Source organism: Callorhinus ursinus, unplaced genomic scaffold, assembly GCF_003265705.2.
Source record: "Callorhinus ursinus isolate GAN/ISIS: 27379988/994484 unplaced genomic scaffold, GSC_fseal_2.0 scaffold4, whole genome shotgun sequence".
NCBI lineage: Eukaryota > Metazoa > Chordata > Mammalia > Carnivora > Otariidae > Callorhinus > Callorhinus ursinus.
The window spans coordinates 6,593,134-6,611,339 of NW_027397066.1; the positions used below are offsets into that span (position 1 = coordinate 6,593,134).

Here is an 18,206-nt window from a genome sequence, read left to right on the forward strand (position 1 = left end):
ATCCATCCATCCATCCATCCATCCATCCATCCATCCTTGGATCCCCCAATTACCTGCCCATGTCCCTTGTGTGGCGGCAGACATTACCAGGCCAGGTCAAAGCCAAGGTCAGGTGGTCTCTCTGATGTGGGAGCCACCTAGCTCTCCAGCTCTAGCCCCAAAATGCCAAAGGCAGTGACCAGATCTGAGCCCAATGCCTCTCAGGGCATGGATCCTTGGAGACCTGCCTTCCAGATCCCCCCCCAACACTTGTCTCTCTTTGCAGCTCCCCTGCCCTTCCCCTTGCCTTGCCCCAAGCCGCCAAACCTAAGCCTGTCAGGAGGGTGCCCACAGCTCTCCTGTGACTCCTGTGCCCTTGACGTGTCTGGGAGGAGGCAGCTGGTCTGGATGTTCTAAGATGTGTCCTGTGTGCACGGGGGCCCTCAGCTTTGTGAGCAGGTGGCACCCCTCTTGGCCCTGAGCCCTTAAACTCGGTCCTGGCCTTACTCCCCTGCTCCAGGCCAGGCTCGGAGCGGGCTTCGGGCTGACTTTCTCTGTGAAATCTGGCATATGAGATCATCCCCACAGCGTGAATGGATGCATTTTTAATCACAGTGACAGTGTCAGCACGCTCAGGGGCTCCTTCGGAGTTCTTGTAGAAGGACCCGCTAACCACTGGGAATCCTGGTCTTGCTTTGCCCTTAGACACTCCAGCACATCACAACAGGCTGTCCCGGAGTGAGCTGTGGCCCCAGAAACCTCTCAGGCACCTAGGCACCCCGCTGGAAGTGAGCCAGTTGGAATGACCATGATCCCCTAAACATGTGGTCAAGGCTGTCAGAAATTGGGTTATCGTGAAAAGGAGTTTGACACACACAAAAGCCCTGGGGGTCAAAGAAGGGCACATGGGGGTGGCATCCCCTGGGTGTGGCCATGTTCTTCCTCTCACTGGTCTGGGGCCGTGGGCAAGTGTCCTGAGCCTGTTGAATCTGACTTTCCTCCTCAAAGAGTGGGCTGTGGCCATCATTACGGAAGGACACAAGATTTCTGGTTCTTCCCCTCTGGACACAAGGCCCTTTGCCTTTCCCCTGGGGTAAGGTGTGGTGGTGTGGCTTTCACTCAATCTGCACAGGGTGGTAACCCATGTCGCTGTCAGGTGATGGCCTTAATGGATGGTGTGAGACTTGCCACACTCCTTCCACCTGCTGGGACTGAGTCGGGAGGCTCTGGGGCAGAATCTCTAGTGCCCCCGCAATGAACACCTAGCATGAGTAAGACAGCATCCCGGCTGGTTTAAAGCCACTGAGACTTCGGGGCTGTTTCTTCCTGCAGCAAACCCAACCCGTCCTGACTGACAAGTGGGGGTAATAAGACCTTCCACGCGATGCACACGGACCTGCCCGTCGTGGCCACTGTCCTCTCCCACACCCTTCCCTGCCAAATAATGCAGCTCAGCAGGCAGGGCTAGGACAGCTCCCCAGAACTCAGCACAAGCTTGGCTCCCCGCACACTGAGTCTGGGGGAGCATCTCAAGGGAGAGACAGCACGGCATTTCTGTTTGGGAGAAGCCATGGATGGGCTGTGGTTTCCCAAATGAACAATGTGACGGAAAGGTCAGATGGATCCAAGCAGCTTGGAGACCTCCCTGAGATGCGTGCCTGTGTGTGTGAGCATGTGTGTGTCTGTGTGTGTGTGTGTTTAAACATAAATTAACTCTTCGCCCAGTTCAAATGGACTTGTAGGATGGAATCACCTGCTGTATAAGCAAGGGCCCCTTCCTCCCCTTGTCTTATAGGCAAGGATGAGAGCCTGGGTTCAAATCCCGCTCTGTCATTTCCCACGGCAGTGACCTTGGGGACCGGCTGCCTCTCTCTAAGCTCCAGGCTGCTGATCTGTACCAGGGAGGCACGAAGGCCTGACCTCCCAGCACTGACAGGGGATGAGTGGAGCCTGGCACAAGCAAGTGCTCAGCAAATGTCAGTGTTACGGTGGCACGTCTGTGCCGTCCGCTCCCAAACCATGGCGCGAAAGTGAGGCGGCGTGTTTTGTGTGGGGGTACAGTGAAATCTTTTACCCTGCCCCAAACTGCGCAGAAGACAGTGGCCTACTACCCAGATATAGAAAGCTTAGTGGTGGGCCAGGTGAGGACTCTAGAATTTCTCCACTTAAATGGTAAGGGTGGATCTGTGTTGACAGAGAAGAGGTTGAAGTTCATTTTTCCCACAACAATGAATATTTTACTGACCCCTGGCTCTGCTGGCTTTGAACCAAACAGGAAGAAGCCATTTCAGGTTTGAAGTCTATTGAAAAGACTACTTGTTATGTTCTGGCCGCCCCGGCTGAAGATGCCCGAGGATGGGAGGAAATGGGTGTGGGGCCCAGGGAGTCCCCCATGGCGTGCACGCTCAGAGGCAGGGTGCCCGTAGCTCAGATGCAGTCAATGATACTGTACAAGTCACGTGGTGAGTACACCTCCATCTCTGAGACTAATGAACAGCAGACAGAGAATGTCCACCAGTAAGAGGCCGCAGGGCAGAGGGACCGGGGCGGATGGTGACCGTAGGACCTCGGGCTGATGGCGTCTGCTCCCTGAGCCTCAGCCTCTCTGCAGTAAAGCAGAAAGGACAGGAAACCCCAGCTCAGGGCTGCATGGATGGATGTCATGAGCACATGAAAAGCCACGTGCAGGGGACCTGGCGCAGAGTAACTGCTCTATGGCGCAGGAGTAACCATCACGTGGGCCCGTGGCCAGGGCTGCTGACCTTGGACATGCCAAGCTGCATGTCTCTGGGATGTGCTGGGCTTGAAGCTAGTCAATTAAGAGGCAGACTACTAACCGAGGCGGGGAGGGGGAGGGTTGAAATAGCCCCTGAGAAGGGATGGTGGTTCTTCCTCAGAGACATCTGACAGATTCTCACCCCCATCATGGGCAGTGGGGAGCCCTGGGGGCATCAGAGCAGAGAAGCTTGGACCCTCTTTGGAATGCAGCTGGGGGCCCCTGGCTCTGTGCAGAACACTTGTAAGGTCCTTGTCTTTTGCGTTCCTGCCCCCAGAGAGCTCTCTGATCTCATTTCCTGCCTCTCCCACCCTCCTTGCTCACTCTGTTCCAGCCACACTGGCCTCTTTGCTGTTTCTTACACAGGCCAAGCATGGCCCTGCCTCAGGACCCTTGCACTTGCTGTTTCCCTGCCTGGACTTCTCCATTCCTGGGCTGCTTCACTTCACTCAGGTCTCTGCTTCCCTTTTCAGCTCCAGGACCACAGAACACAAATTTTTGTTCCCACTCTATCCTCACTGCCTGAAACAGTGCCCGGTACAGAGTAGGGACTCAATAAATATATGCTGAATAAATGAGTGGGTGAATGAATAGATTCTTGACCTACACACAAAGAACTTGTATCCATTTCCTGAGTTCACATTTTCCTGTCTGCCATGGTCACCCTTGGGACAGTGACCCCATCAGTTGGGTTATGATGATGACAATGAGGATGTTAGATGCACGACAAGGTGCACTGTAACTATAACACGGACTTTGTCTAACACCATGACAAGCACATTGCAAAAGTGCAGGTTCGAGATTCTAACCTAAGTTTCCTTGTAGACCCTTGGCGACAGGAAGCCCACTCCCTCTAAGGCAGCCCTTTGTGTTTAGGGGCAGATCCTGGAAGGTGCAGGAGGGAGAAAGAGAATTCAGGGTTGGAGCCAAGGTACATCTCTGCCCTTCTTAGGCCAACAGTGTGAGTTTCCGGTTGAGACACTCAGCCTCGGCTCTGTGACTCACCCCTCACACAGAGGGCTGCTGAATCAGAGGGCATCCCATGGGCAGGAGACCCCTTGTCAGTCGTACCTGAATGAATGGGAAGAGGAGGCCAACAGCGAAGTTGGAGAGCCAGTTGACGGTGCCTGCAATGATGAAGGCAGCCGGCCGCTGGGATTGCTGGAAGAACTCTCCGGTCAAGATGAATGGGATGCCCCCTGCAATGTCAGAGCAAGGGCAAGAATGAATCCCACTGAGGAGGTCATGCCGCCAGCATCCACCTCCAATGGCAGGGTAGCACCCTCTTCATGAGAGCCGGCTCTGCCTGGGTGAGTGACAGCTTCAGGACTAGGTGCTGGAGTTAGCCCCTCACTCCTAAAGTATACAGATCAAACCCCTGGCCTGGCCCATCCAAACGAGAGGTGACTCAACCTTTTGGCTCTTTTGGCTCTCCAAATGCCTTCTGAATCAAGCTGTGATCCATTACAAAATGAGCACAGTATGTACAAATTTGATTTACAAGGCAACTGACATTTACTGATACAGTATGTCAGGCAGGTATGGGCTACCATACTTGGGTACGAAAACTGAAGCCCAGGGGCGCCTGGGTGGCTCGGTCGTTGGGTGTCTGCCTTCGGCTCACGTCAGCATCCCAGGGTCCTGGGATTGAGCCCCGCATCGGGCTCCCTGCTCAGCGGGAAGCCTGCTTCTCCCTCTCCCACTCCCCTTGCTTGTGTCCCCTCTCTCACTGTGTCTCTCTCTGTCAAATAAATAAATAAAATCTTAAAAAAATAAAGAAAGAAAACTGAAGCCCAGAGAGGTTATTAGACTCCCCCAAGGTTACTCAGCCCCTGAGGAGCAGAGCCAGAACTCTGGCTTGGGACCCCAACTTCCAAATCACAGCTTTGTTTCCCTGCTAATCCTTGCTTGACAGAATGGAAGCCCCTGCCCAACTGGTGATTGTTTTGGCCTCCTTATCGCCCCGTGACGGGATGTGTGATGGGCTCCACTGGTCATCCCAGCAGTGGAGTGTTACTCAGCGGACATGTCATTGGCATTAAGGGAGGACAATTCTTTGAGGACTGTCCTGTGCAACTGCAGGATGTCCGTCACCCCTCACCTCCAGGATGCCAGAGCTCCCCTGGTCACTGTGGCAACCCAAACTGCTTGCACACACTTCCAAAATATCCGCAGGGTACTACACCTAGCTGAGAATCTCTAAAGTCTGCACCCTCCTCTTCTGGAACTCAGTGAGACCTGGGACTGGGCCCTGTGCCCAGACCCCAGACCTGGGGCTCAACATGACCACTGGGGGCCTGTTTGTACCCCCTCCCCAGTGGAGTTCCCACCGCCAATCAGATCTATATGTTGGCATTCCACAGCAAAGGCAGTGGAAGATGAATGCCCGAGGGACTTCTACCAAACTCTAGGGAGACACTGACCAGTTTGACCATGATTATTGACTGCGCTGGGGCTGGTCCCACGGTGGTGGACAATAGGGACAATGTCCTGCCCTCATGGGATTCCCTCATCTGGTAGGGGGGAAAGAATGATGTGTTTATCAAAAAGAGGTGAATGAATGAATAAATAATTACAACATGTGATAAGCATGGAGGGAATGCAGTGAGTAACGGCGGGTGGGGGGGGAGCCTGCATTCTTAATGGCTAAGGAGGCTAATGCTCCCTCGCGGCGCATTCAGTAATCTTCTATCCTTTCACCGCCTGTACCGCCTGTCTGCACTGGGTCAGGTTGTCCCACAAAAGGGTTAGGACACAAAGGTGGATCTTCAGACTTGAATTCCTGCCTCCTTTCAATTTTTAAAAAGATTTATTTTATTTTATTTCCTTTTTAAAAGATATTTTATTTATTTGAGAGAGAGAGAGAGAGAGAGTGCACAAGCAGGGGGAGGGAGAAAGGGAGAGGGAGAGACACAGACTCCCCGCTGAACGTGGAGCCCAACACGGGGCTTGATCCTGCAACCCTAAGATCTTGACCTAAGCCGAAATCAAGAGTCGGACACTCAACCAAGTAAGCCACCCGGGCACTCCAAAATCCTGCCTTATTTTGATTGCACCTTCCAGCTCAAAAGGATAAAAAAAATGACAGGGGATTCATGCTACTGTTTCCACTCTGTACCTGGTGTAGCTCATGCAGGGCTCTCTTCACATCAAGGACTCATACCACTGCCTAGTAGGGTGGTGTAGCTTGGACTTTGCAAGTCAGCCCCAAGTGGTTATGTCTCTTGGCCAACAGACCTTGTTATCTTGTTCGGTTCTTACTTGTTATTTTATTTGGCTAGTTTATTCTGGCTTCCCCCAGAAGCAGACCCTGACATGTAGTTTGTGTGTGAGTCGATCCTAGGAAATGCTGGTAAGGGTGTGGGTAACTGAAAGACATGCAGAGAGGCTGAGTTATCAGCAAGTCACCTCTGTGGGCCACCAGGACTTAATCCAATTGGGGGCCCTCGGGAAACTGTGGACAACCCATCTCAGAATGAAGACAGCGAAAGGCCCTACCTCTTTGACATTGTTTTGGAACCAAATGGAACCTGCTTAGCAATGTGCGCCTGCAGTACTCCAGCAGACAGCTCTGTCAACTCTGCTTCTGATAGCTTCCCCTCACGTGGCCGTCACCCCCCCCAGTCCCTCCCCACCTCTGTTTTCTTCCTCTTGCCAGGTGTCTGGGTAAAATATCAAATTGTATTTCATTTTTGTATAAAAGAAATAAAGGGCAAATGTCCGAACTTTTGTATAATTCATGTTATTATATTCTTTTAATGGCGCCATTATGATCAATTTTAAAAGTCCTTTAATAAGGGCTTTTAAATCCCCTTTTAATAATCTCCACAGGTGTGCCCATATGCTATTTAATCCTTTAAACATATTTCCCCCACAAGCACCAGTTTTAAAAATATCTTTAAATTTTTTTTCAATTTAATACAATAACTTTGAAAATTCTTCACGGGTATTTTGCTGTGCCTATCTCACTAGACTTAGTCTTTTTTTGGCTGTTCATCCGTCTGTTTTCATCCAACATTTATGTTCCAAGCCCTGAGCTGGGCAATTTTCCGAATCTACTCGTCTACGTGACTAGTTCACATAGCTACCTTAGGAGACAGGTATTCTAATACCCATTTAGCAGGTGAGGGAATGGAGGCCATAGAGAAGCAGAATGGGGCACGCTGAAGGCCACACAAACTGTCACCAAGGGCTTCTGATTCAGACGAAAGACCCTCTCCCCTGCCTGTTCGCTAGGAGACACCGGAGAAAGGGTAAATGCTCTGTTTCCCAGGCAGGTTTCTTTTATGGTGACAATCAGGAGTATATCATCGGTCAGAGGCACTCTTGCAGCTTGCGGGGAGCTGGCCCCAGAATGCACTCGATGTGGGAAGGGGAGCAGAGCTGTAGGGGTGGCGATCTGCTTGGGAAGCTCACCACCTTAGAGGACACATGTTCAGCCAAATGGGAAAAAGGCAGGTCTGACCTCTCAGAGGGGGTGTCCACCTCTTTGGGTGCATGCTTCCCAGGCAGAGAAGGATGGGAGATGTGGCAGGTGCTCCCCGGGGGGCCCCTTGCAGAGGCTTGTCCTGTCCTGACTCTCAGTGGGCACTTCTGTCTCCATGGCCGATAATGTGGGAGGCTTTGGTCTTTCTGCAAGCCTCAGTTTCCCCACTTATAATCTGGGCGCTTGACGAGCTACTGAGCATCTCAGTAAAGCCGCGGTAGCACTTACTTGGCCCACGGTACGTTGTTATCATGATGAGGCAGCCATGCTTTGGAGGAGCACTGGCTTTGGAGTCAGATAAACTCTTTTTTTTTGAGTCAGATAAACTCCTCACTTACAGCCTGTGTGACCAAGGACAAGTCCTATCGATGGCTCTCAACTTTCTCATCTATTAAATGAGGACAGCTCCTACCTCTTAGCATTGTTTTGGGGATCGAACGAGAGTGCTTAAGCACCGTGTTGAACATGTTGTAAAGGCTCAGCGTTATCAACTGTCACAGCTATCCTTCCCATTATGCAATCACCTAGATGCTTGTTGAGTATTGACTATGTGCCAGATTCTTGAAAAGTTTGCCCTTTGTGGGGTTTTTAATTATTTTAGGAAGGGAGTGAAAAACTCCACGGGAGTTTGGCATCAGACATTGCTGATCTTGGACAAAGAAGAATTACAAGTCATCAGGAGTCGTTGGTCTGAACGGAGGGAGCAAAAGCAGTTTGCTCCTTTTGCTTTCAGAGATGCTGCAAAATCTGATGCTTCAACTGTCCAGCCCCATTCCTACCTTCCATGTTGGGAAGGGAGAAGGGAGACTCCCTGTTTCAGGCTTCCCAACTAGTAGGTCTGCTGTGTGCACTGTTCTTCCTGGGAATTCCTTGCTCCCGTCATGCTCAGATGGCGCCCACTGCTGGAGATGCGCCCAGGATCAGAGGGACCTCAGGGCACACAGGATATAGACAATTATTCAGCATGGACTTGGCCTTGAGTACGTGACATGTAAGCCACATGTACGTGGCACCTTTCTTCCCTTCCTGCCAGCCTAACTACAGCTCAGGCATGTAAGCAGACAAGGTCCTGACCCAAGCCTGTGGTCTCGCCCACAAGGAGCGTGCCTCCTGAAGAAATGAAAGGGAGGCTTCTCCAGGAGGGGGCATGAGACTGGAATGTGTGTCTAATTAGATAGAAGGAGGAGGTCCCTTTACCCCCACCTATGCCTTCCATGGATGCTAGCCTTCCCTATTTTTTTATTTCTTTATTCTTTTGCTTATTTATCATGCTCTTTGGGGGGCAGGAAGTTTCTTTTGCTCACTGTCACTTTCCCCATAGCAGATTGTGTCCCTTAATAGATACTTGTTGGGTGGACGAGTGGATGAAGAAATAGGAAATAAGGATCGTTAAATGGGTCTTTTAAGGGAGAGCAGAAATTCATTACACAGTCAAGGAACCGGTAGGGGGAGGGGCAGAACATGGAGTAGGCTTAGAGGGTGTCTGTTTGGGGGCAGCAGAGGTATGTCCACACAGGACTATTTAGAGCTGGGTGGGTCCCAGGCATCTGCGTTGCCCTGCTGGGGAGTCAGGAATTTGTAGGCACGAGGTTTTAGCAGGAGGGAGGCAGATCAGGCTGTGCTCTGGAGAGTGGTCCCTGACACAGAGTGAAGCCGAGGTCGCAGAGGGAGAGTGGAGGTGGACAGGGACACTGGTTAGAGACGGGAGCTAGGAACGCGAGAAATGACTGGGAAAATGTTTGCGATAAAGCATGTGGCGCCTCCCAATCTCATTAACAGCTGCCCTCTGTGATTCTGTCTTGCATTTGCATGGGATCAATCACGCGACATCATTAAATTCCTTCCCGAATTCCAGTCCACGGAAACATAAAATGAGTCCTCTCTTGACTTCCAGTTAGCACAGGGACTTCATTCTAGTGGAATTTCTCTAATCCAGGCTTTGAAGTCAGATTCTTAGGTTTGAACATCTCCATTCTGGAGTTTCTGGAGGAGAGGATGTTTTTGAAGAGTCTGAGGCGCAAAGGGACCACGTAAAGCCAAACTGACACTGCTACTTCTAATTGAAATGGGGAGCTGCCACATCCTAATGAGTGAGGACAGCTAATTAGCAGGTCAGAAAAGATAACTGAAATCTATCAGGACAAACCCACAGTGAGGTGTTCTGTTGGGTGGGCTAACCACATTCTGATGATCTGTTACTAAGTGTGGTCAGGAGTTTCTATTCCAGTGAACATGGAGGTCAGAGGGCTTGGTGGTAAGTTTTCCGTGGACATGCTTTAAGCTTTAACACTCTTCCTTCTTTGCGTGGGCTAGGGGGTGTTGAGCCAGAAAAGCGTGGGTGAGTGGCTAAGAAAGGGTCTTCGGTATGGGTGCTGCAGTTATAAGGCAGCCTGGAATAAGGTCCAGGACCTTGGAACACCTGTAACTGGATGCAAGCACACTCTCAGCCTGGATCTTAGTTTTCGCAGATGCAGAATGGACTGGCTTGTTGATTCATTCAGTGAACACAAATTCCTGAGTTCCTGCAGGGAGCTGGTGCTGTGCTGGGCACAGCTCTGATGGAGCGATGGTCTACAGCTCTGCTGGAGCGATGGTCCCTGGGCTACATGGTATCTCAAATCCTGTGGGTACGTGGTATTCTCTGGCTCAAGACCTAGAATGCCCAAGCAGATGTGGGTGGTAGTCCACCTTTATCCCATCGGCTTTCTGCATCTCAGTGCTGGCCCCACGTCCCACTGCCTGCCTGCAGGGACTTTGTTTGCCTTTCCACCTGAGCTGCAGGGCTGGAGAGTTGACACCTCTTCCTTCCCAGGACTGGCCAGAGGGACTTGGTGTAAATAAGTCTTTGGAATTAGAATGACTCTGACACATGTACTTCCTACAGTTGTTCAGAGTTCTCTGGCTGGATTCTGCTCTGTTGCCCATGGAAGTGACTTGATCCGTAAAGCCCCTTCCTTCATCTGCCTTTCCTTCCCTACCTTATATGTCTGCTCCCCTCCTGGTGCCTCCTGGGATCATCCCCCAAATAAGCTGCTTTCCTTGAGTCCTTGCATGAGGGTCTCTTTCTAGAGAAACCCATCTTAGTTTTTCAAAGTCCTGCTCTGTCCGAGACTGAGGCCCACGCCAGCCTGCCCTTTTCTGAACTCCTACTGATTTATAATCAAGACTCCTGGGGCATCTGGGGTGACCACCTTGTCCCAGCTTTGAAAACAGAACATCTGGTCGCAGGAACCCACAGGGCCAACTGGTCACCCCAGTGGTATCTCAACTTGATTATTTCCTGATGGCTGAAAGGGTAGATGGAGTATACAGGGGAAAGAGAAGATGTCAAGTTGTACATATTTCCGAGAGACTGAGTTGACCTACCTAGGGAACAAGTGGGCAGGAGGAGAGGAGTTGGGGAAGCACAGGGCTTCAAATGTGAGGGGGACTTGGGGGCTTGCAGTGGGCAGGAGGTGGCCTTTGCAGGCAGCTCAATACGTTAGTGGTGCTGAGATCAAGAGAAAAGGAGAAGGAAGTTTCCAACAACTTCTGCTGTGTGCTGTGAATGGTCTTCATGACTGTGGTAGAATTTAAACTGCTTCTTCTTTTTGGCCATCAGACTGACGCCTCCGTGAATGTGACTATGGGCGGGCCTATTGTGGGGTGGGGTGGCTGGCTGGGCATTTTCGGGCTTGTCATGAGTTTTCCTTTGCATTCTCCTTGTTTGTCCTTCCAGAAGCCCCCAAGGATGCACTGTGGGGCCCACTTTATTGATGGATGGGGAGAACCCATGATTTGCTTTTTAAATCCAGACATCTTCAGAGTCAGTGGGTGCCATTGATAATGGCGCTTTGGATGGCAGGTATAATCTGAGCAAACTACTGATAAGAGAATCGAGGCCCAAGGTAAAAACTCTTAGCTAAGGTCCCACAGCTGGTAAGGCACTGGCAGAGATGGGACCTGAACCCAGATCTACTGGACTCTCCATGAAATCCTCTCAGTCCAGGTGAACATCTTAAATAAAATAATACCCCCCTGTGCTGAGCAGTTTGGCTGTCTACGCAGTCACCGTGACTAATTCTCACGTGCCTAAAACTCTTTCCACGTAGGTCATGTCATTCCCAACTTACGGATCAGGAAACTGAGGCACAGAAATGTGAGGTGACTTGCCCAAGGTCATTCACCTAATATAGCAGAGATGGGGTGTGATGCCTGGTCTTCCTGCCACGTCGGCTCTGAGGCTGAGTAAGGGAGTGCAGAGAAGGAAGCCCACATTCAGATGATTGAAACAGGACTGGGCGAACGAGGGAATCTGTGACATGCGGCCACATTTAAGTGCTCCGTGCACGTGCAACTTCATCAGGCCCTGCTACTTTTCCTGCCTTTTCTTGGGAGTTTCTCGGAGCAGTGGGTGAACTTATTTTTCTTTTCCAGGTGTCTTCCTCAAGTCCGCACTGCCCTCAGCTCCTGTTGCTGTGGCAGACGTGAACCCTGAGCTAAAAGCTCCCCCGGAACCAGCGGCTCCAGCTGCATTCCTCCCTGCTAGGCTGCGACACGCAGGGCTCTGTGTGGCTCGGCTCAGCCTCTGCTCCAGAGGGTGGGGAGCAGAAAACTTCCTGTGAGCCGGCCCACTTCCACAGCCTGAGTTCCTCCTGCCCAGTGAAGTTCCAGCCTTTTTGGGAAAGGGCCAGGGTGGCTGAGATAGCAGCAGAGGAGGGGAACCTGCGGCTCTTGATGAGCTGGCCCGTACATGGTGGTCTCCTCTGTGGGAGCCCCCGCCCTTCTCCCTCTGTCTGCTGGAAAAACTCCTTCTCCCTTTTTCAGATTCACTGCACGTCACTGTCTGTCCCCTGCCGGCCTGGCTGCTGGAAACTTCCTCTGGGCGATCACAGCCCCTGCACACTGAGGGATGCTGCCTGTCATCCCCATGGATCTGCGAGCACTGAAGCAGCAGGCCCAGGAAAGGTACTTGCTGAGGGAGTGTTCAGTGAAGGCGGGATAAGTGAACCATCACATGAACAAAGGAAGCAAAGTATTTTAGAAACAACTAAGTGACAGAGCCAATGGACAAATGAGTAGGTGAGTAACAGGGAAAGAGGAACTGGAACCCCGTGTTTCCCGGGCAAGCCTGGCTTGGAACCTGGTTTCAGGCCCCTCGTTCATTTGGCCTTGTGAGGAAACATGTTGTCCCTTCTTGGGCCACACCCTTCCAGCTGGGGCTGGACTCCAGGTCAACCTGGCTCCCTTCCATGGAATCCTATCAACAAGCCTCCTTGTATACCTCAGGTGATCGGGAACCCACTCCTTTGAGAAAGAAAGAGCTCAAATCTGAGTCTGATCACCTCTGAAGCCCTAGCTCAGACCTCACTTCTCCCTTTTGGGAACCCCTCTGAGGCTGGCGGGTACCCCGCAGAAGGTTCAAGCATCCCCTATGCTTTCAAGATCTAAATGTGAGACTTGAAACCATAAAATTCCTAGAGGAGAACACAGGCAGTAACTTCTCTGACATCGGCTGTAGAAACATTTTTCTAGATATGTTTCCTCTGGCAAGGGAAACAAAAGCACAATTAAACTATTGAGACTACACCAAAAACCCACTTCTACACAGTGCAGGAAACCATCAACAAAACAAAAAGAAAATCTACTGAATGGGAGAAGATATTTGCAAATGATAGATCTGATAAGGGGTTACTATCCAAAATACATAAAGAACTTCTTCAACTCAACATCAAAAAAACCAAGTAATCTAATTTAAAAACGGACAGAGGACCTGAATGGACATTTTTCCAAAGACATATAGATGGCCAACAGACACATGAAAAGATGTTCAATATCACTCATCATCAGGGAAATGCAAATCAAAACCACAGTAGGATACTACCTTGCACCTGTCAGAATGGCTAGTATCAAAAAGACGAGAAATAACAAGTGTTGGAGAGGATGTGGAAAGAAAGGAACCCTTGTGCACTGTTGGTGGAAATGTAAATTGGTGCAGCCACTATGGAAAATAGGGTGGAGGGTCCTCAAAAAACTAAATATAGTACTACCATATGATCCAATAATTGCTCTACTAGGCATTTACCCAAAGAAAACAAAAACACTAACCGAAGGGATATATGCACCCTATGCTTATTGCAGCATTATTTAGAAGAGCCAAGATGTGGAAGCAGCCCGAGTGTCCATCAGTAGATGAATGGATACAGAAGAGGGAGTGTATATATAGACAATGGAATATGACTCAGCTATGAAAAGAATGAAATCTTGCCATTTGCAATGACGTGGATTGACCTAAAGAGTATAATGCTGAACAAAATAAGTCAGAGAAAGACAAATACCATATGAGTTCACTCATATGTGGAATTTAAGAACCAAAACAAATGAACAAACAAAATAAAAGAGAGACATGTCTAACAAACAAAGAGACTCTAAAATACAGAGAACAAACTGGTGGCTGCCAGAGGGCAGACGGGTGGGGGATGGGTGAAGTAGGTGGTGGGGATGAAGAGCACGCTTATCAGATGAGCACTGAGTAATGTATAGAATTGTTGAATCATAATATTGTACATGCGAAACTAATATGACACTGTGTGTTAATTATACTTGAGTGAAAAAAAAAAAAAGGAAAAGGAAAGAAAATCCCAACTCTTTAGCAGAGTTGTGAGATCCTCCATTACTGGGTCCCTGCTATCTCTCTAACTCCATCTTCTTCCCTTGCTAACAACACTCCAGCCTTCCTTGACCCTTTCAAACAAGTCCTGCCTTAGGACCTTTGCACATTCTTCTCCTAGATCCTCAGAGGGCTGCTTCCTTCTTAGAATCCAAGTCTTGCCTCCAGTGCTAGCTTCTCACAGAGGATCTTCCTAGTCACCCTCACTAAAGCTGCCATTCCTTCCATGACTCTAGTCCCTTATTCTATTTATTCCTTCTTAGCATTTGTCACTCATTTTAAAGTATTTATTGGTTTACTGGTCAGGGTTCTATAGATATGCATTTGTCGGGGGGCAGCTTGGGGTCTGAGATAGCCCCTTCCCCCAACCCCGTGAGATGTAAGGTCCAAGAACAAGGACTACGTCCCTGTGTCATTCACCGGTGCCTGGATCAACATAAGAAGTGCTTGGGAAATACTTTTAAGCTAAGAATGCCTTTACCTATCCACCTTACCTTTCCAACTCCTCCCTTTTAGACTTGCAGTCAAGCTCATTATATTTGCACTTCCCAAGTTGATCTGTAACGATCAGTTTGAGTGTCTGTCCTCTCAATTAGATTATCAACTCTAGATGAAAGGAAAATGTCTCTGACTCTAGTTCTGCATCCTCAGTAGAGAGTGCAGTACCTGCCACCTAGCGCATGTTCAAAATCTTTTGCTGAATGAATTAATTTGGGACATAACAGAGAATAAGTAAGAGAGCAAAAAATATACTGTAAACAGCCAACACAGACAAAATTCAGGCACTAAAGTATGCATTATTTTCCTCATAAAGAGAACCCCTGTGGGCCCCTTTCAGACAGAATTCTAACAAGCCTGATTTTATATTTGCACCCATATTTTATTTAAATCAAGATGTTGGGTGCACAGATGGAGAACCCAGGGGCAAGGCAGAGCACTGGCATGGACTCGCTCCCCTGACTGGGTCTGATAGATGAGACTCGGCGGCGGGTAAGACCTCCCATTAGAGGCTGCCACTGTCTTAGAGAAACAGCCCTCCCTACACTGGGTTTGATGTGCTCTCAGAACCAGCTCTCTTGCCGGAGGTTTGTTTGATGTAGTGAAGACTTTCATGTCTCCTGAGCGTGGCTTCAGAACTGCAGAGTGCCAGGGGGACCTGCTGGGTGAGGGCAAAGCCCGGAGCGTCTCGACTGCATCAAGTTGCCCATGGGAGGCATAAAATAGAGGAAAAGCCATTTCATATTCTCGGTGCTAATTTCCCCTCATGCAAACTTAGAGTGTGAAGGAGGCCGTGACAGAATCACTCCCTCCAAAGGAGTCCATGTCCCAACCCCCAGAACCTGTACATTGTCACCTTTCAGGGCGAAGGGACTTTGCCAACGGGATTAAGTGAAGGACGTTAGGATGGGAAAGATCCTGGGTCATCAGGACTGTTCAGTGTCATCATGAGGGTCCTTAAAAGAGGGAGGCAGGAGGGTCAAAGTCTCCAGAAGAGATGTTAGTACAGAAGCAGAAGTTTGAAGATGGAGGAGGGGCCACACGGAAAGCAGCGTAGAAGGCTCTAGAAGCTGGAGAAGCCAGGGGATGAATTCCCCGCCCACGGGAACCTTAGGGAGACACAAACTCCTGCCAACCCATTTAGACATATGAACTCACAACTATAAGATAATATATGTGCTGATTTAATCCACTACATTTGTGATGATTTGTTACAACAGCAACAGGAACCTAATACAGACATCTAAAAGATGCCCCATTCATACAGACAAGGTGCCTCAGAAAGGTCTCCGCTTGAAGACAGGAGATGGGTTTGAAGACCCAGCTCCCACCTCTCCTGAGCACTTGAGCAAGAGCATGCAATTCGTCCCCTGCTGTTTCAGTACCCCTCTTCTGATTATTAGGTCAAACCCCTGCAGGTGTGCTACCCTAACACAAGAGAAAATCGCTAGTAGATCTTAAGCTCCTTTCCTATTCCAGTATAAACACTTGGCGATGTAACGTGGAATGTGGGACCCTAAGAATCTTCTTGAATGAGACTGATTTAGTGAGGAGGGGAGCTAGTGTTCACTGAGCATTTACTATGTGCCCAGACAGGTTCTAGATGTGCTAGGGAGGTCATACTGTCTCGTGTGCATTTCACAGCTGTGGAGCAGGGTTAAGAAGAGCACAGGGCATGAAGCCAAACTGCTCAGACTTGAAAACAAGCTTGCCTGAAACTGGCTGTAGGACTCTGTATGAGCATCTTCTCTCTCTGTGCCTCAGTTTCTTCCCCTGTAAAATGGATAATGATCACGAGGCTTCTGGTGGGAATCACAGGAGTTAATATATGACACACAGCTGACGCTCAAGAAAAGGCTGTTATTTAGATACAAGGAAAGAAGTAGGGACGTGAGGACACACACTCATACACACTCATACTCTCACATTCACACACTCACACACACAGGCTGACTTGCCCCACATCACACAGCAACAGGTGAAGAGCCAGGTTGGTTTGAGTCTTGAGCCTATACTTACTCCAAAACACCAGGTGATGATGGTGGTTCTAGACTAGGGGTGATTCTGCCTCCAGGGGACATGTGGCCACGTCTGGAGACATTTTTGGTCATCACAACTGGCAGCTGGGGAGTAGAGGCCAGAGATGCAGCTCAACATTGCACCATGCCCAGGACGAACTCCACCGCAAAGGATTACCCAGCTCCAATGCCAGCAGTGTTGAGGTTGAGGAACCCTGTTCTAGAATTTTCTCCAGAAAGTCATGTCATGCATTCATTAAATTACTATGTGTTTATCATCTTGGGGAGCTTGTGAAAAAACAAATTTCTATCAGACCATTTATCATTTCTTTCTAGAACTCTGAATTTATAATTTGTGTTGTTATGGAATCTATTTAAACATGCCTTGATAAAGGGAGGGAGGCAAGAAAGGAAATTAAAACTCACCAAGAACCTTCTGTGTGCCAACCTTCTGTGTGCCAAGCACAATGCCAGTGTCATTTTGCAGGCTAGGAAATGCGGCTTAGGGAAGCTAACTGACTTTCTGAGGATGTCACAGGTAGTCAGAGGGGGTGGCCTGATCAGACCCCAAGCCCATGCCTCTCTCTTAGTGCCATGTGGCAGGAGTGAGTTTCCTACTCTTTCCAGAACACGAAAGAAGGAAACGAGTGGGAACTGGTTCTGTGTTTGGCGGTGTTTGAAGATGTGCCACCACCAAACTGATGAGACAGCCCAAGAGTCCTGCAGGAACTCGGATTTGCAGGGATCTGGCCCCAGGGCCTATGATGTATCATCTTAGCAAACAGAGTATTTCAAAGCGTATGGCTCCCGAAGGAAGGGACATAATGCAGAGAACTGAGGCAGGGCCAGATGCCTCTCCTGGGACCCCCACTCTGCTTCCAGCCAGCCATTTCAGGAAGGTGGGAAGGGACTGTGGCCCAGGAGAAGGGGTCCAAGTCCCTCCTCTGATACTACTGTGATAATGTGGGCCAATTACTTCCTCTCAGACTCCCAGTTTTCTTATCTGTAAAATGGGTGCATTGATCTAACAGGGTGATATGATAGATGTGAAAGTGGTTGCTTATTTCTGTTGCATTACTACTACTACTACTACTACTATCACCACCACCACCACTACTACTACTACTGCTACTACTACTATCACAACCACCACTACTACTATTACCACCACTATTACCACTACTACCATTACTATTGCTACTACTATTATCACCACCACCACCACCACTACTGCTACTACTACTACTATTACCACCATTATCACTACTACCACTACTACTGCTACTACTACTATGATCACCACCACCACCACTACTACTGCTATTACTACTATTACCACCACTACCACTATTACCACTACTACTGCTACTACTACTACTATTACCACCACCACCACTACCACCACTACCACCACTACTACTATTACCGCCACTACTACTACTACTGCTACTACTACTACTATTACCACCACTACTACTATTACCACCATTATCACTACTACCACTACTACTACTATGATCACCACCACTACTACTACTGCTACTACTATGATCACCACCACCACCACTACTACTACTGCTACTACTATGATCACCACCACCACTACTTCTACTACTACTACTATTACCACCACTATTATCACTACTACTATTACCACTACTATCACTACTACTGCTACTACTACTACTACTGTTACCACCACTACTACTATTACCACTCTTACCACTACTACTGCTACTACTACTATGATCACTACCACCACTGCTACTACTGCTACTACTACTACTATTACCACCACTA

The 18,206-nt window shown here is 49.2% G+C and overlaps 1 protein-coding gene across 3 annotated transcripts in view; it reads right to left on the minus strand.

Moving 5' to 3' along the window:
* Positions 1-18,206, minus strand: part of SLC2A9 (solute carrier family 2 member 9) — a 228,784-nt gene that overhangs the window by 7,048 nt on the left and 203,530 nt on the right. For all 3 annotated transcript variants that reach the window (XM_073891428.1, XM_025887600.2, XM_025887599.2), the window contains one exon: positions 3,827-3,954. In XM_073891428.1, the coding sequence (XP_073747529.1) occupies positions 3,827-3,954 (128 nt within the window). The remainder of the gene's footprint in view (positions 1-3,826; positions 3,955-18,206) is intronic.